Genomic DNA, 26,401 nt, shown 5'->3' on the forward strand with positions numbered 1-26,401 from the left:
CCCTAAGATTTGTTATCCGTCGCAAAAAACAAAACAAAAACAAAACGCACGCGTTTACGCCCAAAGCTAATCGTAGATCCATCCTTAGCGCTCATGTTAGTGATAAAATATCATTTACCTCAGGACCTTGTCAAAATGTTCTTGGGAGCCACAACCATGATGAAACAGTGCTATAATTTTCTAAATGCCATACCACTATTGATGATAGACTGCACAAATACTCCATCTACTTGTCGATATCCATAAATCGTAAAGTTAATGGAAAATAATGCCAATTTTGACAAATTTGGAAACTTGAGGCGTGAGCTCATTAGGAAAATAAAAATCAATTGCCAATTACATTTGACTATGCCTATAGATGAGTTGACCTTAATGTTTATCAACAAAGGCAAGGGACTGGTATATCTTTATGCTTGAGTGAACCATATACAACCACTGCACTGTTCAATAGTCTTATTGTGATGTGGCGGGAGTTTTAAAAACACGAGCCCTGAACAAAATATGATGCGCGCGCATACTGTCAGGCAAAAAACAATGGAAATTGAGATGATGCATGGGCATATACTGCCAGGCATTGACGTCAGAAGTCGACTCATCTACACTTTCATGTAACGCGGACTTTCTTGTATAATTCCGAATCTATTTTTTTTTTTTGCGGGGACTTCAGATTCTAAACCAGGAACCCATCTTCACTACCAGCAATACTTGGGACAGTGGCTCTACCACTTTTAGATAACTGCACAAAATTTCCAAGACTACTAGGTACTGGGCTAGGTGTAGCTGAGCCTCGATGACCAGACAAGGCCCCAACACGATTTGCACTCCTGTCCTCTTGTTGTTTACGTCGTAGTCTCTCAATGTAGTCGCGTTCATCCTGTTCTTCACTTACTCTGGAGTCTGCCGTCATAGCACTTATACTGGGAGGAGCACCTGGAAGGATACATTCAAGAACATAAATTGTATGATTACTGAATGGTGAAACTGGTATTTTTCTAACGGTGCGCGCGATTACTGAATATGTCGGCAACTATAATGACACAATTGATACCTCCACTAATGCATCTAACCATGTGTATTTTCACACGGCTCATTTTATCTCACTTGAAGCCCGCAGGAGAGGAGCATTACCTTGCCGTGTTTACATATTGAGACAGATAAAGCTGACACACAAAAAATAAAAATAAAGGAGATCCAAAGGCTTACATTACAAAGGTGTCATTTTTTTACTCGTGTGCGTGATTTTTTTGGTATATTTTTATCCTTAACTCAAGAACCGGAAGACCTGTGGAAATATAAATGCTATTATTGGCTATCATTATTGGTCTTACCATATGAATCCCAGCTAGGAGCGTACGATGGTGGTCTATATCCAGTGTTATAGAATCCCGGCTCAGCCTCACGGTACATCCTTTCTGAGCCACGGTCACGCACAATTGGTCGATGATCCTCGTCAAATCTATCGCTTACGCTGTAATCCCGATCACTATAATCATCACGATATCGTCGATCATCGTAATCGCGATTAGCACCGGAGTAGCGACGAGCATCGGAATAGCGACGATCGTCGTAATCGTAGTCATCCTCGGTGGAATATCCGCGGTCTCTCTCGGAGTCAGCTTTGGACAGCGAGTCCATTGAGTGACTTTCCGTCGGAGCGCTATCTTGACTGCAATATTTCAAAAAAGGTAAAATCATTATAAATATTTAATTATCAATCGATTTGGTACTAAAATCATTAATTCCGGGATCACGTTTTAGAAATATAGCACAATCATATCTAAAAATGTGATTTTACTCTCACGTATCTGCTTTAAAATGTGGCTAAGGGATGAAAAACCGCCGATCGAGTTTTTGTGCGGCACAAACAATCATTTTCCCTCTGGTACTTAATATGTTCTTCTATTTAAAAAATAAAGATCGGGGACGAAGTCAATCCAAGTAATCAATTAATGGCGTGACCTAAGGTAACAACTCGATATTAAACTAACACTGTAACAGTACCTTCCACGTCGCACTTTTTCCAGCTTAACTCCAGATTTATCTGTTAAATGAGAGAGGGAGAGAGAGGAGAGGAAAACAAAGATTAGTCAATCATACGATTTGTTGAGGTCATTCTGATAAAGTATCAAAGAAACAATAAACTTTGCTTAGAAATTTAGTATACAATGGTAACGCGGGTGACGGAAAAACAGCATCACTTGGCATCCTGTATTTTAGGTCATCATTGTAATGTCAAACATAGGATTCGGTATGTGGGTGGGTGGGGTTATTGCGGAGGGATGGAGTGGGTTGCTATTTGTGTACTTAGAGCGAGTCGTTATTTATTATAGTATATATGCAGTGAATGATAGCGCTCATACCTATAGTTTACAAATTTAAACTTACCCGCCAATTCTTTCTTTGCTCTTCGTTTCTTCACCAAACAGCAGCACAGGAAAATATTGAGAAACACACAGGATAGGAGGAGAAGAAATACCACCAGCAAGAACAGATACAACGGTAAGTCACCTACCAATATACCTGTAACAAAACAAATTTGTTATGAGATCACAATGTTCGGTATATTCCGCGGACGGAAAACTACATCACTAAGGAGCACCATCATAGCATTGTCTGGGATGGCGATCCCTGGTAGTCAAGCGGCAAGTTAAGGGTGGACGAGGTATTGTTGGTCGAGCCAACCTAAAAATTGATTTTACTTCTACAAATCGTATACTTTGCAAACTTGCTTAATTTATTGTTGTTAATGAGTTATGTACGTTTTACAAAAGTGTTGTTGTTTCAGCCCTCTTTACAACGTAACTCAAGAACCGCAGCACCTATAAAAGTATATCTGTGATACTTTAATTCTTCTACACGCTCGCTATGAATTGAGCAATGCAGTTTTTGTCAAAGCTCACTACCATTCGTAAGATGCTGTGAACTACCAAATCACAACAGTTTAAAATAATTAATAACCTTAATTGAACTCTTCATTAGGTAGCCTGTGAGCCTACTGAAGAAGATCTGTAGATACATGTCGCAAGCTACCACAGTTCTGCAAATAGGAAGTCTTGTGATTGTTGTTACACATCTACTATAGCACTAGGATCCACAACATATTCATCAATCAGGGCACAATTCTTTGACCCCAATACATTTGTACATTCATTAAATGACCTTTGACAATTTGGGTACTCATACTCTGCAACTTGAAGTCAAATTTTGTACTATGATTGTTTAATTGTGGTTATTGAACTTCGTCATTGAGATGAGGCCATTGTGGTCCATAGTATAGTATTTATAATATTTAGTATGGTTCACAATGTGCAATATATCAATTTTTTCTTTTTTTTCTTTTAGCTTTGGTATATAGGTCCCCTATAGCAAATATTTATCATTATAAATATGAATAATTTTCTTTTTTGTTCCATGAACCATATTTTTGACACAGTAAATGAAGTTTTTGGATGTGCGCTGTAGAAATCCCATTAATAATGTATGTCTTGTCATTAATTGGAATCAATCCCGCTCTACTTAGATCCTCAATAGGAAATACCAGTGTGTACGATTTGGTATAAGATGCCAGGAAGAGTCGCGTATTTAAATATGTAAGCCATTTTGGCATATAACTAGAGGTAGCGAGTTTAGCAGACTGGCATTGAAGACACTAACACGTTAATAAGACACCTTTTAAAAATGTTGAGTTAAAGTGAATATTCTTTGTTAAATTGTGCGAAAGAATAAGTGGAAAGTAACGTCACAAAATAATGTTACCGTTACATAACTTTCAACCTCTATTCAAACACTTTTGTAAATCGTTTATATTAGCATGATTAGTGTGTCTTGACATACTGTAACTAGAATAATTATGAAGTGTTTTCGTCACAAACGTAAGTTGTTCAACACCAAATCGATCTTTTCGAAAGCTGATACTTCAGCAATGAGACAGAGCAACCATTATTACCACAGATGGTGGTTACTAACCTTTAGGCGGTCCTGGCGGCAATGTTGGCTCAACTGTAACAGTAATATAGATGAAACAAATTACTTCAAGAAAAATATATTTATAAAGCAAATACTGAAGGAGTAATAAGCTACAGAAATTCAAACAAACCAAACCCGAACCCAGCGACAGGACGAAATAATAGGACAGCGACAGACATCTCTTCTTACCCTCAGTGACTGCATTTATAATGCCCGCATAGAACGGGCCAGGTCCCAGAATATTTTTGCCTCTCACTGTCACCTCATACTCCGTACCAGGACTCAGATTGGTAATGGTGAATATTGTAGCATTAGGTGGGTTGACATCGACGTACTGGTATTGTACGCTGTCTTTTCTGCTAAAACGGACGGTGAAAGTTTGGTCTAATCCACCGTCAAAACCTGATACAACAAAATAAAATGGTAAGGTTAGCATTTTCTAACAGTCCCAGCATCAGCATTTTAGTTCATCTACAACATGTTTAAAGAGGAAGCCCCGCCTGAGCAGTACTTCTGGGGTGAAGCAAATATGCCTGGTTATCAAATTAATCAATGACAAGCTTGTCTCTGAATTTGACAGGTGCTAATTGGTGCAATAACATAAAAACATCAATTAGCACCTGCCACCTGTTAAATTCAGAGATAACCTTGTCACTGATTAATTTGATAACCAGTCAGTTTTAGTTCACCCCAGGAGAATGGCTCTGGCGGGGCTTTCTCTTTAACCAATCATTCTGGGCGGACATATACTTGGATCCTGACGGAACCAGGCTCAAGTTAATTTCTCAAACAAAACTCTGCTGCTAGGCTTCTCATCAATGGAATCTGAGTCGTAGTAATCCCATCGGTTCACATTCAGTGACTTTGAGAATCAATTCACCTGTGATTAGATTTGCGAGAACATTTTTAAATTTCCTAAAACCACACATCAGTATGCATTTGCATCCATGGTTTTACTATCACCTGATACTAACAATTGGAGGTTGTTTATTCCATCCTCCAGAGTACACCAGACACACACAATTCATCATGGTTTGTTGTCTGCAGAATTATAAACAGTTATTTTGTAATTTAATCTATAATTACCCGCTTTCCAGCTCAGTGTTATGGAGTCATGTGTCTTTCTTACAACAGTCGGTTCGGAGGGGGCATCTGGGGCACCTTCAAACAAGAAAATTCAATAAGATATGGTAAATAATCAGACATGGTTAAAGTTATGGTAAATAATCAGACATGCACTTTTATTTATTTTTAAAACTTAATATGTTGTTGATTCAAAGTGTAGTTTTACTGTTACAATTGATAATAGTATAAGCATTTAATACAATTGATTTAAAGTTAGATTTATTATAACTATTTCAAGAAATGTTAATGTATGTGGCATATTTTGTGTTCTTATTCAATTGGTGTATGAAACTCTTATCATACAATCTGATTGGTTCTTGGCACTACTGTATAAACTTATCACGTTTCCAACAATTTAGGCCCAAAAAAAAAATTGTTGTGTTGCCCTCAAGTGGGAAAATGGGAAAGTTGGGTCGGACGGTCGGATTTCTTTTTTTTTTTTTTAAACCTTCAGTTTTTTAAAATCCCCTAAAATTTTAAATAATGCTTCTTCAATTAGGGGAAAATTTTGACTTCTGGATACCTGCTAGACATCAATTATTAAAGACTAGTCTTTCAATAAAATATTAATTTTAAGTGAAAAACATTGATTTTTTTGAACAAATCTGTAAAAATCATCATTAAAACAAAATGCGACCCTGATTTTTCAGGATTTAGGGTCGGACGGTTGAGGGCAACACAACAATTTTTTTGGGCTTAAAGTATGATTTGAGAGTGATAATCACCAACATGATAACAGAACGTCTGAAAACTAGGGCTGGGCCACTTGCCAGCCGGGCCGGTTAGGTCGAAGTTACAACCGATCCTTGCGATTACAACGATTTACCGGCGGCCCGATGTCGGGCAGCCGGTTTTGAGTTACCCACACTAATCTATACAGACAGACAGGCGAGTACTTTAAGATTTTACAACACAAGATTAAAGTAAATCACTGGTACGCGAACAGGTGTTCAGGTTAACTGAATCAAAATTCCTTTTTTAAAGGTACTTACTTGTTTTCTCAAGTTGGACGATAAATAAACCTTCTCCCAATGCATTGTGGGCTTTACACTCATACATTCCATAATCAAAATTTTCATTCACATGACTGATGATCAATCTACTCTCATATCTATTGCTGTACTTTACATCCTTCCACGTGTCCTCGGCATATCGGTCAGAGGTCATGTTGACTGGGCCGCCATCTTTTTGCCACGTGAATATTACGTTTGGGGATCCTTCTGCGGCGCACCGCAATATAGCTGTTTGGCCCGCAGTTTGTGCTACCTTTGAAGGCATACTCTGGTCTATTTGGGGCTTAACTGAAAGGGAAAATATGTTTCATAATTATAATCATATTAAAAAGGTCGTTTTCATGCTAAGTTAGATCAAAGATTGCTCATTATCAACAGCTATTTGTTACGTTTGAAAGCACAAACGGTCCTCTATTGTATTACTTTCTAAAATTATACTGCCCACAAAAATATGAACATGATAAAATTCCTATCACCAGATGACAAAATTCTAAAAATATATTATGTAAATACCATACAGTTTGATCAGCTCGTAATCGGCGGGCCTTATAACATCGCGGATTAATATCAATATATTTCATTTTGAGAATTGCCTTGTGACATCTCGTCAGAAGCATCACACAATATTAATTGAAGACCTATACTTCGTTTCATTTATTTAACACGCACAATACAGACCAGATAGGTCAACTATATCACTCTTAACGTGGATCTACTTTTCGGCGTAGTGGTAAAAGCTTAAAAATTCCTGCCGACTACGAGCTGATCAAAGTATACTAACATTGTACTATTATTTGTACGTCCTTCTTGGCCGATGGTTCGATTCCGTTGTTAGCATTGCAGGTATATAATCCCGCGTCAGCTAAACTAACATTCAGTATCCGCATAATCTTCTTGCCTTCTGTATACTCGTGTTCGAAACCCGAGAGATCAAACCCTTGCCTGGTCCATGTGAGGAAATTATCTGGCTTCGGGTGAGCGTCGGCTTCGCATACAATCTCGCCGACGGCGTAGAGTGTAACGGTTATAGTTGCAGTGGTTGATATGGTTGGCGCATCTAGAAAATATTAATAACAATCCGGGATAACAATGAATACGAGCCAGATGAATAATAATAAGATTTTGTTTAATAGGCCCTATAACCCGATGGTATAACCAATATTATCACTGGTCTTAACAGCACAAACCGTCTGAGTGATATTTTTTTCCGTCAACAAACAACAACGTTGCCATTTTTTACAGGAAAAAAAACCCGTTTTTTGCTTTGATCGCTTCTCGCGTTCGGCGAATCGCCTCTCGCGCTCAGCGAATCGCCTACAGCACTTCACGTATTAGATTGGGACGGTTTATATTAAATAGTTATTCGGTATTTTGTAATATATAGCAACATTGTATACGTGCGAATGTGGGTACACCTGGGTCATACCGATGTATCAAATTAATACTTTCAGCAGTGAGTTGGTTATCACTGACCAATTTACTTTCAGTTTTCAACAGAATTCCAATATTGTATTTTAAAGAAAAGACTTGTGCCGACAAACACTGCAAGATTTCTATTTGGACCGCCTGCACAGGTACACCATCGTCAAGGTACCTACCTGACTGGTACACATAAAGTACCTACACAATACCAATGCTGCTACTGCGCAGGACCCACCAACAGTGGTACTGCACTGGTACTAGTCCTCTGGTACTGTACTGTACCAGGCAAGTACCTAGGCGACGGTGTACTTCTGCAGGCGGCCGTGATAGGAACATGGTAGTCACTAGGATCCAAAACATTCTCATCTATTAGTGCACAGTTCTTTAACCCCAATACATTTGTACATTCATTGAATGACCTTTGAAACGTTGGGTACAAAAACCTCATACTCTGCAACTTGAGGTCAAATTTTGCACTATGATTGTTTAATTGTGGTTATTGAACTATGCCATTGGGATGAAGCCATTGTGGTCCATAGTGAGTGTACTTACAATTGACGTTGATAGTTGCTGTGATATTACTGTTCCCTTCTTCATTGCTAACGAGACACATATACTTGCCACCGTCACTACGTGTCAGGTTCTGTAACACCAATGCACCGTTATCATTGATAGTAAGCCTCGGATTGGACGCTACATCAATGGCGGCGTCGTTCAAATGCCACGTGTGTGTCAATGTCTCGGGGTTGCCTTCAGCAGCACATTGCAAGGTGTGGGTAGTAAAATCTTCACCAGTGTCAATGGTAGAACCTGACGCAGTCGATATCTTTGGCTTATCTGTAAGGCATGTGTTCAAAAATGTAAAAAAATATTCAAAATTTACTTTTTGCAAATCTAGTTACTTGGTGAAGTGTCCAAACAAAACCCTAATGCGTAAGGGAAATCCCGAAGTCAAAGCCCTAATGTGTTATAAACATGGAAAGGAATCTTAGGGTTTGACACGAAGTTTTTGCACTACGACTTGATATAAATTATAGTAATAACAGCCTAATGTCCTTGAAATTCCTGATGTGGCCGTAAACTACGAATGAGCCGTAAAGTCGGCAAATTGTATTCTGAGTTACATTGTAAAATGTGCTTGAAGGTCGTATTCATAGGTACCTCAATTTGGTGAGACATGATTCTCATTTGATAGTGCGAGTCAAACACCGTTTAAACTAATTGATAATCCTATTGCTGAAGAGAATAATAGTCTTCTATACCTATTTATATAGAATCCTTAACAAGCTCTAGTCTTTGTTTGCTTTGGCTATACGCTAAATCCTGTTCAAGTGGTGGGTTACAAAACATTGTATTGTCTTGGATGGAATAACCAACAATTAACAATGAGAGGACATTCATGAACCTCGTTGACTTGGGGATTATTTGAAATGACCGCCAATTATGACTGTTTGGTATTTATTACCAGAAATGTGGAAAAAGAGACACATGTAGAAACGAAAAAGGTACCATTTTGTTGAAGGAGCAAATTAAGTTCAACAAAGTCCATAACTCCGCTTCTTGATATCGTTTGAAGTCAAATGATATACCATTTTAAAGCTTTTGATATATATTTTCTAAACACGAAATGAAACAAAATTGACCGGAGGAGGAATTCACGGCTCATTCGTGATGTCCGGTCTCAAATAGTCTCTCTCGAGCTCTGTTAACATGGTGAAGTGATATTTTCCTGGAACTAATGCCAGAACATACGGAAGAATCTATCCTACATATTTCGTCCTATATACGAATGTACTTACACTTGATATCTAGGGTGACAGCATCATTTGTACTCTCTGTCAGGATTTCATTGGATGCACGACACTTGAATACAGCCCCATTGTCACTAGCGCTTACTGATATTACTGTTAGCTCACTGCGAGTAATTAATCCTCCATATTCTCCATCCGTGATGTTTGGCTCTCCACCTGAACGAAATTAAAACAGTTTGGTTTTATTCTCCTATTGTTTAATTCAATTCAGTTTAATGATTTTTTTTAATTCAATTCAATTTAATGAATTTTTTAATTCAATTTAATGAATTGAAATAAAAATTGAAGAGACCACTTTTACTGTCATATAATTTTATCTCTAACCTGGTTTTTCTTGTGTTTCTATATAGACCAGCTTGATTCCGGTACAGGCCAGTATACTTTAATATGTGTTTTAAGCCTGACTATGAGACTTCCATCCATGATTCTATTATTAATACTAAAGTCATTAAGGACAAGTGTGTTTCTCCAAAGAATGAGTGTATCAAAATTAAATAAATAAAATCCAGTATCAAAATTAAATACGATATCAAAATTAAATACAGTATCAAAATTAAATACAGTATCAAAATTAAATACAGTATCAAAATTAAATACAGTATCAAAATTAAATACAGTATCAAAATCAAATACAGTATCAAAATTAAATAATTATAGTATCAAAATTAATACAGTATCAAAATTAAATACAGTATCAAAATTAAATATAGTATCAAAATTAATACAGTATCAAAATTATATAAATGGCTACTGTACGTTAACGATACATTCACATAAATAAGAGCACACCTGTGATAGCAACACCATCTCTCCACCAGGATACATCGGACGCTGGATTACTGCTCTTAGTCTCGCATGTCACCGTTACATTATTGCCTTCTTTTGCTGCTGCTGGTTCTGCCGTGACCGCAATGGAATCAGGTGGGACTGAAACAAAGAAATGGTCAACATGATAACATTGGCTACGATACGTCGATGATACATTTACACATAAAGACAAAATATATCGCTTATCAACATGATAATACTCTACATCGACAACATATATACATATTCCACTAGATACGTCATTCAACATGACGTTGCGGGTTACTGTACGTAGACGATATACTCGCAAAGAACGCTAAGAGTTACTTGTAGTGGTTCTACGGTAGCAGCATTTGTAGCATTGCATGAATAATTGGCACCATTGTCAGTCTTGTCAACGAGAACATTGGCTACGATACGTCGATGATACATTTACACATAACCACAAAATATATCGCTTATCAACATGATAGTACTCTAAGTCGACAACATATGTACATATTCCACTAGATACGTCATTCAACAATGTAGACGATATACTCACAATGAACGCTAAGAGTTAATACATCTTGTAGTGGTTCTACGGTAGCAGCATTTGTAGCATTGCACGAATAATTGGCACCATTGTCAGTCTTGTCAACGAGAATCAATAAGTCTCGTGATGCTCTACTGCCACTCTTTATAGTTGGACCCATGGCAGTAGGTGATGCTACTACTGGCTGAAGAAGAAACAAACAAGCAACATAAATATATTCAATCAAGTCGCTTATTATTCAATGCGTTCACATAGGCATTTTACGCTCTAATCAAAGAAGTTAGACAAGGCGGACTCCGTCATTTTTGCGTGTCGCTCTGTAAACTCTTCCATAATGTTGTAATAATCATCTTCATTCTCTCAGACCCACTTTCTTGGTCATGTCTACAGCATTATGGTTATAATTATTATAGGATTAGTAGATTGGGAACGATCAGGATTACAAATGTTCAGTTGAGTTGATTGTTGAGGAAAAATATAATTATCTAGATGTACTTCCAATTTAAGGGTCTGTGCTCGCAGAAAGCAGATAGAAATTGACTTGCTCAAAAGGGTTGTTACGAGTCGTAGCTCCAAAAAGTTGTTCCTTGTTATGTAAATCAGACAGTTTCACGCTCCGTACCTTTTACACATGATTCCGGAGCGTGCTCTATGCTCAAACCTTTCCCTATTTTATGTGTGCAAGCTCGTTTCTAAAATAAAAAAAATAAATGTCGGTGATTTAACGTGCGCTACACCTAAGTACCAGCACACTTCAACCATTATTCCGCTGCCATTAGGATATATCAGAATCATTTCCGCTTCCACAAGTCCGCAACTGATGCGCAGGTACTCTCAGCTGACTTAGATTGTGATTACCCCAGCAGCTCCCCATTTTACACCTGGGTGGAGTGAAGCAATTGGGAATTAAGCCGTCTTGCCCAAGGACGCAACACACTGGCCGCGGTGGGGGTTCGACAGGTGAATGGACACGAAAGGAGAGCATCGCACGAGTATTTCGTGCGGAGTACATATCACATTAGTGAACTCATGGAATGTAATGAACACATGACATTTCAGCTGTGAGAAGAAAACTGGGCGAAAGATGCACTAAAGTGATATCAAGTTCATAATTACCTTCATTAGTGTACTCAGGGAATGTAATGAACTCATGACATTTCAGCTGTAAGAAGAAAACAGGGCGAAACATGCACTGAAGCGATATCAACTTCATAATTACCTCATCGTTTTTATACCAAGCGAGATCCGCAAGTGGATTACCATGGAATGCAGAGCAGCTAAGTCTTAAAGATCTCCCAGATCGTAAGCCCTCTACAGCGGCACTAATCTGAGGCGGTTCTGGCGGATCTGTAAAGAGATGACCAACTTGTCACTCATTAAGTGTATATAATAAAGTGATGATTTACAATTTATTTCACATACATGATAGCCACATAATATTATTTAAAAATCGAATCGGATCCATTGGATTTTTAAAACTAATTGGATAAGTTTTGCTTTGATTCATACATATTATTAATACCTCAGAAATCATCAGGATACTTTTGGTTGAAACGTAACAACATTACCTACATTAAACTGATGTTTGTTCTATAATTTGCGCATTGCATTACTCTGCCTTTAAAAAATATTACATTTTCACGTCATAACTTGAGCCCCACCTTTTATGTCTTTCATCTAACATAGACGTGACCACATAGAGGTTGTTATCCGGTAAGAGGTAGTACATGGGTAAGTTAGCAGGCCTTGTGCCGTCATGTGGTTCCAATGAAGTAACTTAAGCTTATGTCATTATCAGATGTTATCAAATGTTGACAGTCTGGTTACAGGGGGTAGGTTTCATACATTATTTGACTAAATGAGTTATTGCATCGATTTGGCTGAAAAGAGCGATACAACTATAAATACGGAATTTTAAAATGCAGGATTTCCATTAAAAATACTCATAGATTTACTCTCGTTTACATACACATAACATTAACAATCGCTGTCGTCGACGCTATCTCGTTGCCATTTGATGCTTGACACAATATATCCATCCTGTCTGCCGTTCCAGTCATATTCAGTGTAAGAGTTGCTGTTGTGATATAGCCGCCATCAGGATCTTCGATCACAGTTGGGTCTGATTGTATGGCGTTATTACCGCCTCCAGTCCACAAAATGGACGCTTGTGGATTACTTGGTGCTGGAAATGAAAGCATTATACTATAGAGATTATCATGATTGTCCATAATCTGATAATTGTGTTACCTCTAACAAAATGAGCTCGATACGTAGTAAATGCAGGCCCTATTAAATGACTTGTTACCCAACCTACCCAGCAGTTTCCTAATTACATTTGACTATCCAAACGACAATATAAAATACTAAAAGGAAGTGTACGGCAATCACAACATTATCGAATCATATGGTTTTATTTTAAACACACTCATATTGACCATAAAAACGAATAAAAACAGCTGGCTTTCAACACGCGATATTCCAAATTCCCGCGCCGAAATTGTCTAGAGCAATGACGTCCCAATAATACAGTGAAGGCTGACGAAAAATGAGCACAAATAACCATGACGTACGTACCTGTTTTGCATGTCAATGTGACGATGTCTCCTTTTTTAACCATTTCTTCATGGCCAGTAATATTAACGAATGCCGGTGGATCTGCAATTGATGCAAAAAGACATGATATCAAAATCTCTAAGCATGTATAAGATGTGCGTAAAACGTATAATGCGGTATTTTTGCTACAGCGTTTAATCAGTCAAAACGAGACTTAGGGCTATATATTGGTATTTAGGTAAACAAACTGATGATAAATGGACCCCAAATGATACCTTGAGGAACGCCATTACAAATCTCGCATAAATTATGTGGGATGGCCACCGTTGACAGCAAAATCACCAACGTATCAGAGTATCAGAGAGATTTCTTACTCTTTTTATACGATGGTACAGTATACTTAAGGATTGTAAAATAAGCGTCATGGAGGCAACATGTCATCAATCATGTTGATTATTAAAAACAAAATACAGTAGCTGTTTTCGAACGATTGGCCGTCTAACGTTTGTTCGATATTCCGCTTGTACTAAGCCTATATGCAATTAACAACAAAGACAAGGTATACTTGTGTCTTTCGATCGGGTTAGGTCAGTAGGGTTAACCGTGTCGAACAAGTGGAGTGTCGATCAAACATCGGGGCGTCCTTTTCAAATAATTGACTTACACACGACTCGCAGGTCAACAAATGCCGTAAGTGGCTCCGTTTGCACGACATTAGTAGCTTTACACGTGTACCTTGCACCGTCATCACTTCTATCGGCTACAGGGCGGATTTCATTAATTGACCTGATTCTATCGGTGATGTAAGAAAAATCTAATCGCACATCGTCCTTCCACCAATACACCTATATTATAGAAAACAAATTAAATGGGATTCACTGATCATCGACTCTCATTTTTTAAAGTAAATCTTCGACAATCACAACATTATGCCTTATGGCCACGCGTTTTGAACTCGCCACCCAAAAATGGTGGTTTTGTTACGCTTTTCCAAATCGAGACTCGTTCAAATTGTTATATCTCTGCTTAAACAAAAGGTATTGTAGTGTGTTTGGTGTCATTTTGTAGCTAAATGAGTGACCTAACGGACTTCCAAAGGAGACTTGTTTATCAGCTAAGATAGTGGAGTTATAATTTTTTGAGTTCAGAATGGCCGAGGTGGTTGTTGTGGCGGTGGCGGTTGTGGCGGTGGCGGTATGTACAAAGTCTATGAGAAATATAGATTTTGTGTGTGCACGTTGAATCAACTGATCATATCTTTGCATCCATATGGGCTACAGGCATGGTTAAGAGCTCTTGTGAAAGGTTATTAATTATGCTAATTGTTTTTAATCATTTTGAACTCTTTATGATTGGTTTAGTCTATAAAATACAAACTTTTACGCACAAAACTACCCGTTTTCATATTAAACACTGTAGTAAGCAATGCGGATGTCTTCAAAATCTAAAAGTTGCTGTAAATATTTAATTACTTATCCTATCATAGTCAAAGTATACATTTTCTGAGAGGAAATTTGATGAGGAATCTAAATATGGACTTACTTTTTCTGTATGGGTTAGGGGTAAAATGTTTTAGTTCAAAATATGTTGAAATGTAAAAAAATTTGAACATATTTTGGGACACCCTGTATTCTGAGATTACCAAACAGCTGTGATTTTTTTCTTCCCCAGTCAGTAGGATCCCCCTAACCTCTAACCAAATCAATGTTGTTTACTTTCAGTTTATAACTGCACGTTAGTAATAAGCAATGCATTAAGTGACCCATTTTTTATTTGGAATTTTTTTATTCCACCCTGTATAACTTCAAGGTCACCCTGTACAATGAGTTGAAATGTGTATATTTGAATTGCTTATGCCTTCAGCTTTTCAAAAATGTATACTTTTGCTAGTTTAGGGTTGATAGTTGTGTAGATATTCTAATTTGAAACTTGATTGGTGTAAAAATTCATAATATTTGTGATGTAACGCTAAGGGTGGCGAGTTCAAAACACACGGCCTTATATGTAAGAAAAAATAATTATCAAGCACAAACTCATATTGATCATAAAAACAAATAAAAACATCCGTCTCTCAACACGCGATATTCAAAACCCCCGGGCGCCAAAATTGTCTGGTGTAATGACGCACAGTGTCATCGACCCTATATCTTCATGGGAGAAATCGCCATGGTAGGTTGAATCCACAGCCACGATTGGCCATTTGGTTCAGACCTTTGAAGCTCTTTGAGACGAATAATTAGTCGAGGGACATGACTAAGGCTACTCACAATAACCATGTAATTGATCTTGGTTGTGCGTGAATAAGCTTGTATACCCCATTGAAGTCAATGGTCATCGACTTTTATACTGCCTAGTAGTGAGTGCAGCTGTACTACACGATGTAGTCCATACAGGACCAACGCAATATAAAATTAGAGTTTTGGTCCGATTTTGAGTTCAAAGCGCACGGCCAATTTTCAAAGCGCATTCTAGCGACCATCATATCTGGTCAACACGTATTTTCAAGTGTATGAGACCACATCTGGTTTCTTGAGAAAAATTCATTTACGGGAGATATTCATCATTTTCAAACCCGGTATCCGAAGATTTTCGTCTGATATCAAAATCGTGCATAGCAATTCACGTGTATCGATCCCATGTATTCATTTTAGTGTCTCTGCTACACTAAATAATTATTAGCCAGGCGGTGTCGGTGTGTGACGTCCCATTATACAATGAAGGCTGGCGACAACTGAGCACAAATAACGTTGACGACGTCATTGCACTAGACAATTTCGGCGCGGGAATTTTGAATGTGTTGAGAGCCGGGTGTTTTTATTCGTTTTTTCATGGTCAATATGAGTTTGTTTTAAATAAAACCACGTGATTCGTGCTTGATAATTATTTTCTATAGGGCATAATGTTGTGATTGTCGGAGACTTCCTTTAACTTTTCTATGACCTTTCAATAGGCCTCTGATACAAATTGACATAAATAAAAATCATTATTACGGATACTATCATTACCACAACCACTATATCGCCGCCGTCGTTCATCACCTCACCACAACCACCGCTATCGTTCACCTCACCACAACCACCGCCGTCGTTCACCTCACCACATCCACTCCCGCTGCCATCGTTCACCTCACCACAACCACTACCGCCGCCATCGTTCACCTCACCACAACCACTACCTCCGCCGTCGTTCATCACACCACAGCCACTACCTCTCCCGTCATTCACCTCATCACAACCACTACCTCCACCATCGTTCACCTTACCACAACCACTACCGCCGCCGTCGTTCACCTCACCCAAACCACTGCCGCCGATGTCGTTCGCCACAACCAATCATGATGCAGTCATGTCTACAGTAGAATTCACCGCGACCTTTCCAGGACTTAAAAACCCCATTAAAAGCTATTAAACCAAGATAACACTCATTGAAAACAGCTCAACTGATTAAATCAGATCTTCTCTGGTTGTGCACATGTGTCTGTTTTATATGTGCGGTATCGCAATGAGCTGGTATTTATAGCTTCAGTTGGGTAACCGATTATAAAGGAAACGCAAGGAAACAATGGTATGTGGACCTTTGTTCACGAAATGAGACAATGGCCTGCTTTTTGTTAACCAACATTCTTGAAAATGAGCAACATAATGATTGTTGACTTAACACGGTTTGGAAATAATTTCTTCATATTTTTGGTGTTATCTGTCGTTTACATATCCTTCCTAAAACACCAAAGTACGAATATTTCCAAACATCTAAATTAGCTAAAAATTTAGGACATGTTACAAAACTATATTTTCTAGAATTTTAGAAGAGTACTTTTAATATCGGCCGGTTATTTTTCACACAGCGACGTTAACTAGGCAAATCCCCATACTTCTAACGTAGGCTATTTGTAGAGGTCACGCGTCAATGGGAAGAGCACACTGTGTATTGTGTATAGGAAAACGGACAGTAATTGCAGTATGTGATGACAACCACATGCCCTACCTCCACCGTCGTTCACCTCACCACAACCACTAGCACCGCCGTCGTTCACCTCACCACAACGTCATTCTCATGTCTCACTCTTAATCATTGTTGCGTCATCGTCGTCATCATCGCCTATTATTGTAATCATCATCATTCTGTCATTATCATCGTCATCATGGACATGGTCATTATATCATCTTTACCATCATCATCAGCTATTATCATTAGGGAACAAACCAAAAGGTCGATGCCGTCCTTTCGTTACAGAGAAGGGAGTCAAAAAGTTCCCTTGCTAGTATCATTATCAATACCATCATCACCAACACCATCATTATCCTCATCATCATACCACCATCATCTATACTTACATCTGCCAGTGGGTTCCCTCTTGTAGATACACATGTCAGTGTCAATTCTGTTCCCGCTCTAACTTGCATACCTTCTACAAATCCGCTGGTAGAAATAGCTGGAGGACCAGGTGCAACTGTGACAAACGAGAATCCAAAGGGGAGAACAAATTTATAGTGAGAGATACAGAAAAGGGTTATGTCCATGTATATCAGCCTAATGGCCGTTTGAACACTGAATATGTTCCATCAACTAGTGAAAGAAATACATGATAATATAATTACCCAATACCAACAAAATAGTTTCTTAAACAATGGTATTCCAAAACATGGTAATACTTTGGCTCGTCTTCCTTTTTCTTCTTACTTTTTCTTTTGTTATAAAGGAGTATTTCGTGATCCTAGCATCCTCTTTTTATGACATTTTTCAGTAGATATCCACGAAAAAAGCTTATTCCCAAAATTTCAGTTGATTCCGATTTTGCGTTTGTGAGTTATGCATGATTGTGTGTATATTACACTGCTCCATAGACAATGTGTTGTAATTAAATTCAAATTTCACGATAATTATCTTTGCTAAACGAATAAATCTGCAAGAAATTGTTTGTACATAAACATTATGTAGCCAGAGGTTTCCAGTGATACAAAAATCACAACTTTTTTTTAAAAGAAAAGTGGGGGGATGAGGCTGTGGATCACGAAATGCCCTTTTAAATGGGCATATCATTTTGGTTATAGGTGTTGCGAAAAGATAATTGCTGATGCATTTTGTTTCCTATTTCATGTCATGAAACTTAACATTGACATTAGTCACTCTCATTTAGTCACATTACTACGGTGATTTTCATCTAGTTGGATGTGTCACTGACTGACTATTACACATTTTATCTTCATTCCCGTCATCCAATAGTCCGTCCCTATATCATTTATAGTATAGATACTCACATTGCACATTGAGTGATACGGATAGCTCATACGGTGACGTTAGAGCAGGATGTGTAACAATACATTTGTATTCAATCCCGTTATCCTCCTTTTCAGGATTCAAAGTCAGCGTACTAGAGACACTGGACAGCTTCTCACTTCCTCCAGGAGTCACCTAGAACATTAAAATAATAATAAAACCGGTATAGTTTGTAGGAAAATTCATAGCAAAAAGCAAAACAGTGAACCGTGGATGTAATACTGACGAAAGCCCGTTGCTTATACCCCGTTTACATTGGGCGAAAGTCGTAATCGAATTCACTTAAGTCGTAATCGACTTAATTCGTATCATAAGTGTAAACAGGCACAGTCGTAATTAATCGTAATTCAAAAGTCGTAATTCCAATGATGACTTGTATCATCATTCATTTCAAATGAATACGAATAAGTCGTCATTAATTACAACTTTTCGCTAATGTAAACGAACACGTTGTTGAATTCGTATTCATCTGCCGTAACCACTGGTAACAAACGAATTCGATATTTGTGAATGCGAATTTCGAATGGAATTCAGCCAATGTAGTGTAAACACCCACCAAACGAATTAATCTGCTGTCGTAATTCAAAATACAGCTTAAGTCGATTACGACTTTTGCCCAATGTAAACGGGGTATTAGTTACGAAACCGGGAGAAGCGTTGTGGCCTTGAAAGATACCGGGTGACGGGACCGGATGAAGCATCCGTAAATATGTTGTGGTTTTATTGTACTGACTAATATTAAACAATGAAAAGATTACTATAAACTGCCACCATCTCGGATTCGTCGCTATGTAAAACTCACAACGAACAATACCGTAGGCCTACTGTTAATGTATCTATGTATATTCGCTGTAGAAGTGACGTAATTAATCGGATTAACTACCATAGCAATTGATGAATACAATTTTGAATATATCGCACTGCACTACAACGTTCACGCGGTACCTGTGCATTGAACCATAGATGTCAAAGAAAGGCTGATCACTCGCACCTGAAAGATTAGTATCTTTGAAAAGAGCGGTATTGTATACAGTCTATGTTTGCTGACATACACAGGGGATTAGTTTAGTACAATCTGCGTGTAGTGCATAGCGATCTACTCAAAAAAATTTATTCATCTATTGCTATGGTAGTTAATCCGATTATTACGTCACTTCTACGGCGAATTGTTACCTCTATAACTGGCGTATCATGAACCAATGGTTGGCCGTCTTTCAACCAAGTAATCGTCGCAGCTGGCTTGGCGTTATTGGCACGGCATGCGAGTACTACCGGCTGCGGTGGTTGTATAGTAATCGCAGAGCCATTCTGACGGCTGTCGATTACTGGAACCTCTGGTGGTACTAAGAGAATTTGTGGGAGAAAGTTGAAGAATAGTGGTTATTCAAACAAGGTAATGTTAAACCCGGGGGAGGTCACTCCCATTGTGGCCTGTACACCATCCGTGATAATGAAAACGCGTAAAAAGGGCCGTTTCTCGTGGGTAGGCACGATACTCGCGTATCGCGTTTAGGGTGTCAAAAACATGTAAAATTGGAAAAAAGGGTAGCAAAATTGCAATTTCTAAATAGGCTACGCGAAAATGAAATTTAGGGTATGAAATTTGATGTTAGGGATGAAATCCCTGTTTGAGGTGTCGTTTTAACCAAGGATTAAATCCTTGTTTAGGGTGCTTTTCAAACGTTTATTATCGCGGATGGTGTACAGGCCACAATGGGAGTGACCCCCCGGGTGTTAAACATAATTGAGTTAGGATCCTTTTATCAATTACTGCAATTGGTTAACTATTGTATTGAAACTTGCATGTGACGTTAGGTCCGTATGCACAGAACAAGTTAGACCAGGTCTAACTTTAGACCCAGTCTGACTATGGAGATAAGTCCAACGGAGGCAACTTTTTGGTATTTACAACTTATTCTTTGTAATGTACATACATGTAGCTTAATATTTGCGCGTATTTGTTCTCTGTAGCTTAATATTAGATGGCTGTCGTTTAATTTTTGGACCTTGCCAAGAGTATAAGCAGGAAAAGAAAAGATCAAAGGGATTCCACCCTAACTCTAACTTCTATTCGTTAGGTTAGTCCTGGTGCAGACGATATTTGTGTCTATTTAGACACATGTCTGGATGTGTCTTTCTGCACGACACCGATTTTACAGTGTGGATATTTTAACGTATAGATTATAGAGAATCATTACCCTTCAGCAGATTTATAACAGGTCTTTGATGCTATGGATCAAACCCAAAAATATTTATCTGATAAAAAGACGAACAAGACCCTTATCAGTCATCAACACATAATGAACTCCGAACATTGAAAAATTCAAAAAATGTCAGAATTGTACATTTGCATGACCATATTTGGCAACAGCATGAAAAATGTATTAAAATGAGTACAAATAAAACTAGAGCTACTGTGGCTCACAAGCCACAAATATCAGGCGGTGACTTCTGATTTACCTCATTTGACCTTTGACCGTGGGTAAACTCAGGTTGACAACTCATACTCTCTCAACTCAAGGATAATTTGCATTTAAGCCCAATCGGGCCTTACTTTAACATTTGACCTTTCCTGAACAGTGACCTTGGATGACCTTTACTCCCCAGGTGTCAGGGATCATTTTCCGCAAGTTACAGCCCGATCAGAACAACTCCAAATTTGTCCTGAACTTTGACCTTGGATGACCTTTATGGTTTCATACTCCTGAAGTGTCAGGAATCATTTTCTAATTTTTTGCAAGTTACAGCTTGATCGGAACAATTTAAAATTTGACCTGACCTTTGACCTCAGATGATCTTTGCAGTTTCATACTCCTGAAGTGCCAGGCATTGTTTTCCCTGAGTTACAGGTCGATCGGAGCAACTTTCAATTTGACCTGACCTTTGACCTCAGATGACCTTTGCAGTTTAATACTCCCCAAGTGTCAGGGATCATTTTCCCAGAGTTACAGTCCAATCGCAGCAACTTAAAATTTGACCTGACCTTTAACCTCAGATGACCTTTGTGGTTTTACACACCCCAAGGGTCAGGGATCATTTTCCCCAAGTTACAGCAACTCTAAATTTGACCTGACCTTTGACCTCTGATGGCCTTTGCAGTTTCATACTCCCCAAATGCCGCGGATTGTTTACATTTAGTTACAGCCTCATCGGAGCAACTTTAAGTTTGACCTGACCTTTGACCTCAGATGACCTTTGCCGTTTCATACTCCCCAAGTGCGAGGGATTGTTTTCCCCGAGTTACAGCCCCATCGGAGCAGCTTTAACATTTGACCTTTGACCTTGGATGACCTCGGTTGATGTTTCATGATCCCTTATCAATGATTATTTGTACATGTACTAAGTTTTAGCTCAATCGGACATATTTCAAAATTTTGGTAGAAACTATATAGCATTTACCTAGTAGCCTTTAGTGTGCATGTATAGATTTTCATAAATGCATCATGGGAAGGAATAACATTTGACCACCAAACCCCCACCGCACAAATATTCACTATTATTGCACAATCAGAGGCAACTATATAGCATTTACCATATACCTTGTGTGTATTTTCATAAATGCATCATGGGACACCATAATTTCCCGTGATTATTTAACTAACCACAAAATGGGCTATTCCACTGGGCGATTTTAGACACGTCCAGTTTGGTCCTTTCTGTGGTTAGGATACTGTTTTTAATAATATTTACTTCACTTTCTTGGAAACAATATGCTTGTTATCAAAATAGCAGACACGCTGTCTCCCAGCACAAGTTACTTACCAAATTGCTGCCTCTAAAGATAGCTGCTTCATTACATTTCACGCAAATATTTTCACAAAATGACCCCTATTAAGCCTTACATGAACTATGACCCCAATCTGTGGTACAACTTATTTGAAGCTTGGGCCAGCGGTTCTTGCTGACCATAATTGGTGGTCATAGCATGTCATTTAAAGGAAGAGTAGCATTTTTAAGATTTTCACAAAACGACCCCTAATAACCTTCACGTGACCTTTGACCCCTATCCGTGTAGAAGTTTTATTAAGCTTAGGTCAGTGCTTCTTGTGGCCAAGTTTGGTCAAAACTGGTTCAAGCGTCTGGCACTAGTAGCAATTTTTGGTTCTACTAAAGAAGAAAGAAGAAGATTTAGGAGCTTCACAGTATATCAGGCGGATAAATCCGCCTGATATAATAAGCCTAGTATTAGTTCAGTGATTCGTGAGTTAGCTCTTGATATTTTGAGAAAATATCTCAAAACTTGTTGAAACCTATGGCTATAACACGCAAAGAAAGAGCTGACTGGTAGCTACTGGTTTTAACTTTATTTACCTTGGACAGTGAGAAACGCTTCGTTTGAATTACTTCCAAAGATATTGAGTTTACACTGGTACGGAGCATCATCGCTTAGCAACACACCCTGGATATGTAAGTTACCCTCTGTCGCTGGATCACCTGTAATTGGATATTAAACTAATTAATCATTAGACATGAAAAAAGGGCGCTGTTTTGTTTACTGTTAGGCCTTACATGTAGGCCTACTCTCTAAATGTATAAGACCACTCAAAAAAGAGTGAAATGTGTTTTTAAACTTTAAAACCACTCAAAAATGCATGAAAGCCACTCTAAAAGAGTGAATTTTAACTCTTTCAAGATAACAAGGAGTTAAATGAAGGACATCTCTAAAAACGTGTTGTTCTTCATTTAACTCCTTGAACGAGTTGAAATACACTCTTTTAGAATGGTTTTCACTCTATTAGAGTGGTTTTCACTCTTTTTTGAGTGGTTTTAAAGTTTAAAAGCACATTCCACTCTTTTTTGAGTGGTTTTATAAGTGAATCATCTCTTTTGGGGAGTTAGTTTTTCACTCTTTTACATTTCGATAGATAACATGATAAACACAACATATTCAGGGAGCATTATGTACTGTTTTGGTTTTATGTACTAGTAGGCCTATAGCATGTACAAACTGATGTAAATCAGCTCAGCATATGAATTATTTAATGTTTTATTTCGCTATCTTTCAAGAAGGAAAATGGATTGGCTAATTGATCAAAAATCTCGGTTAGATTTTTAACCATCAACAAAATAATTTCTGTGACGCATACAAATAAAAACAATCTGTCAAAATAAGGAAATGAATTACAAAATTAATGGTCCCAGAACATCTCCCTGTGGAGCACTAATAATATGGAAGCTGTATCCTGCCTGATGTATCTCTTAACTATGCCCGCGGTACCGGTAAGCGTTAATCTATAATATTGGTCCCCAAATGATACCTTGTGGAATACCATACCTGTGATAGAGTATCTTGGATGGCCACCAACATCCCGCCCTGATGTGAGTGCTTGGCCTGATTTCAGCCATGTAGGAACAAACGTGGCACCTTCTGCTAAACCGGCTACGGCACAATTCAGAGTGGCTTCGTTTCCTGCTATAACTGTCGTATTAGCTGGTTGTACCGTGAAATGGGGATCGCTTAAAACTGTAAAAAAACATGGTTATTTTGCATAAATTTACATAAAAGAAGTTGATACCTGTATCAGTTTGGGCTGCTTTTTTTTTGTTGTTGGTACAATTGATATCAAACGTTTGTAAACAATAATGTGATCAAATCAGGGGTCTGGGAGAGTTACACTGCAAAAAACGAAAAACAAAAAACAAACAAAAAAACTGGAAAAAAACCCGTAAAGTTTAAAGAGTGAAAAGGGAACAGCATCAGAGCAACAAAATGAGTTAATGGAACTCAATATCGATCAAAAGAACAACAAAATGAGTCGATGGATTTGTCGACCAAATGAGTACAATTTTATTGCCTTGTTGTTTCCTTTTTACTCAACAATGAGTAAGTTTCATATCTTTTATTTAGAGTGTAGGCATACCTATATTTAGGGATGCGTTTTAAAAATGTAACATTGTGCAATATTTCCATTGCTAAGTATGTGGTGCGGGTTTTTTTCTCGTAATGTTTACATTGAGGCAATCTAAGCAATAAAATTGCTACGACGCCCTCCTTTTTTTTAACCATTTAACGACAGATCTCAGAGAGGGCAGACTATAACATTGTCAGCAAATCTGCAGCAAATCGAAACCGAAGAAACCGCAATACGCCAAACCCTAAACAACGCAAAATATTTTAAAACGTTATTGGGTCCGTTTGGTCAACACGTTTTTAAAATGTTTTAATACATGTATTTAAATGTCGGGATATATCCCTATGCAGTGTTTTAAAAACGCCTTAACAAAACACTTCAACAACATTTAAAAAATGTTAGCAAAATTTTATTTATTTATCTATTTATTACACTTTATCAAGAAAATGTTCATTTGTAAAATATTTTGAGCAAAGTTTTTTTTGCAAAAAGATATTGTCAACTCTAAAATATTATGTTAGAATGTTTTGCAGCAAGCAAGTTTTCAAAAAACGTTTTTGAATGTTATCATTGAAAAATATGGGCTCGTTGGGTGAGAGCTGGGGGGGGGGGGGTGGTGAGAACATGCTTGTTGGCATTCAAATGCAAAATGTACAACATGAAACGGACCGTTTGGACCTAAATTAGGAGGGCATTGCATTGGTTAAGAATATGACATGGGGTCCTCGAAAGTTGAATTTCTAGTTCTAAATGGCTTCAAATGGCTTTGTTATCTCAAAAAAAAAAGTAAAATCAGTGACAAATGAAGTTGCTATTTAAATTGAAAAAAAAAGGTCTTTGGGTGACATATCAAATGTAAAAAATCACGTTACCTCCAAAGTGGGAGTGAACTATTTCGATCTCATCGACCAGGCATAAAACTGCACTTTCCTTAAACATGTTAAAAAAAATGAAAATGCGCGTGAAATTGGGCAAAAAGTACCAAAAAAAAAACAGGCTGAAATAAAGTTGCGGGAATGTTGACAAAAAAAAAAAGAATTCAGTTTTAAAACTGAAAATTCTCATGCGTGATCGACTTAAACAACAGATTCGAATTGATGCTGTCAACGAGACACCCTATACATCCTCCATGATTAGGCCTACATGCATCTCAGTCTCACCTCTGGATGCCCTTACGATATAGAGGCCATCCACATTGATTTGATACGCTTATTTGCACCAATTTGCCACAATTTCAGGTCATTGATCATTCAGACTGAGACAAATAACAGGTTTCTTCGGTCACATGTCTGTCGATCATCTAGTTCCATGACCAAATGGACTCTAACCTCCATATCAATTATAGAAATACCTGAACCATTGAAGTTAATTACTTAGGGTTAACATCTTCAGTTTCAATCTTTTGAACCGTGAAAGTTAATTTCCAGGGCTGACATTATTTCATTAACATTTCTTGGTCAGTTACATTTCATGAAATTAACGAAGTTGATACATAATGATCTGTTTCGCTAGCACTGAATTTAAAACTATCAAGTACGATGAAGAACGTCATGGCAGATAAGATTCACCTGTTATGCGCCATTAAAATGACTTTTATCCCAGGAAACACAGAAATGTTTTAAACGATGTGTTATGTGTTTACGGTTTTGGTCAAAAGGATATAACCATGATAACCCGGGATGATAACATTTAAATATCGAGTTATACACCGTATGAAATAAAGGTTCTCAATATAACCTTTTTTGTCCTCTCAGGAGAACCCTCCCTCGTGAATCTCTAAAAAAGTTTTTTTGGTTCTTTAGAGAACCTCTGGGTTCTCCTGAGAGGACAACTTAGAACCTTTTTATAGAACCTTTGTTTCTCAGAGTGTATACAATTCATAAAAACGTTTTTATTTCTATTAGGGCCTATGAAAACATATACAATGACGTATAAAAGTTACCAAATGTTGTCAAATTATTGTGAACATTTGTTGGCAAACAATTATTTTGTCAACACTTATAATAATAAACATGAACCTTTTGCCGCAAGTTTTCA

At 37.9% G+C, this 26,401-nt stretch overlaps 1 protein-coding gene across 1 annotated transcript; it reads right to left on the reverse strand.

The window, feature by feature from the left end:
• Nucleotides 1-657: 657 nt before the first annotated feature.
• LOC140169460 (nephrin-like) lies at nucleotides 658-25,303 on the reverse strand. The gene is made up of 23 exons (XM_072192721.1): nucleotides 25,237-25,303; nucleotides 23,788-23,976; nucleotides 22,824-22,946; nucleotides 19,686-19,855; nucleotides 18,494-18,647; nucleotides 17,570-17,685; nucleotides 13,900-14,080; nucleotides 13,257-13,337; nucleotides 12,649-12,864; nucleotides 11,899-12,026; nucleotides 10,689-10,863; nucleotides 10,127-10,264; nucleotides 9,326-9,493; nucleotides 8,079-8,363; nucleotides 6,886-7,161; nucleotides 6,084-6,392; nucleotides 5,053-5,127; nucleotides 4,156-4,368; nucleotides 3,967-3,999; nucleotides 2,386-2,520; nucleotides 2,002-2,041; nucleotides 1,329-1,666; nucleotides 658-930 (listed from the first exon to the last, which is right to left on the reverse strand). Exons 1-23 carry the CDS (start codon nucleotides 25,301-25,303, stop codon nucleotides 671-673), a joined length of 3,870 nt encoding a protein of 1,289 aa, XP_072048822.1. The 3' UTR covers nucleotides 658-670.
• Between the last annotated feature and the right edge of the window lie 1,098 nt (nucleotides 25,304-26,401).

Source organism: Amphiura filiformis, chromosome 14 (genome assembly GCF_039555335.1).
Source record: "Amphiura filiformis chromosome 14, Afil_fr2py, whole genome shotgun sequence".
Classification (NCBI taxonomy): domain Eukaryota; kingdom Metazoa; phylum Echinodermata; class Ophiuroidea; order Amphilepidida; family Amphiuridae; genus Amphiura; species Amphiura filiformis.

What these genes read in the sequence shown, in the direction of transcription:
- LOC140169460 (XM_072192721.1), bottom strand. Translation starts at nt 25,303, where the DNA reads ATGTTTAAGGAAAGTGCAGTTTTATGCCTGGTCGATGAGATCGAAATA. An exon ending in CACATTGACATGCAAAACAG is followed by an intron (nt 12,865 to 13,256) that starts GTACGTACGTCA and finishes TTTCATTTCCAG; the next exon opens with CACCAAGTAATCCACAAGCG. An exon ending in AGCGATTGTTAATGTTATGT is followed by an intron (nt 12,027 to 12,648) that starts GTATGTAAACGA and finishes ATCTCTTTACAG; the next exon opens with ATCCGCCAGAACCGCCTCAG.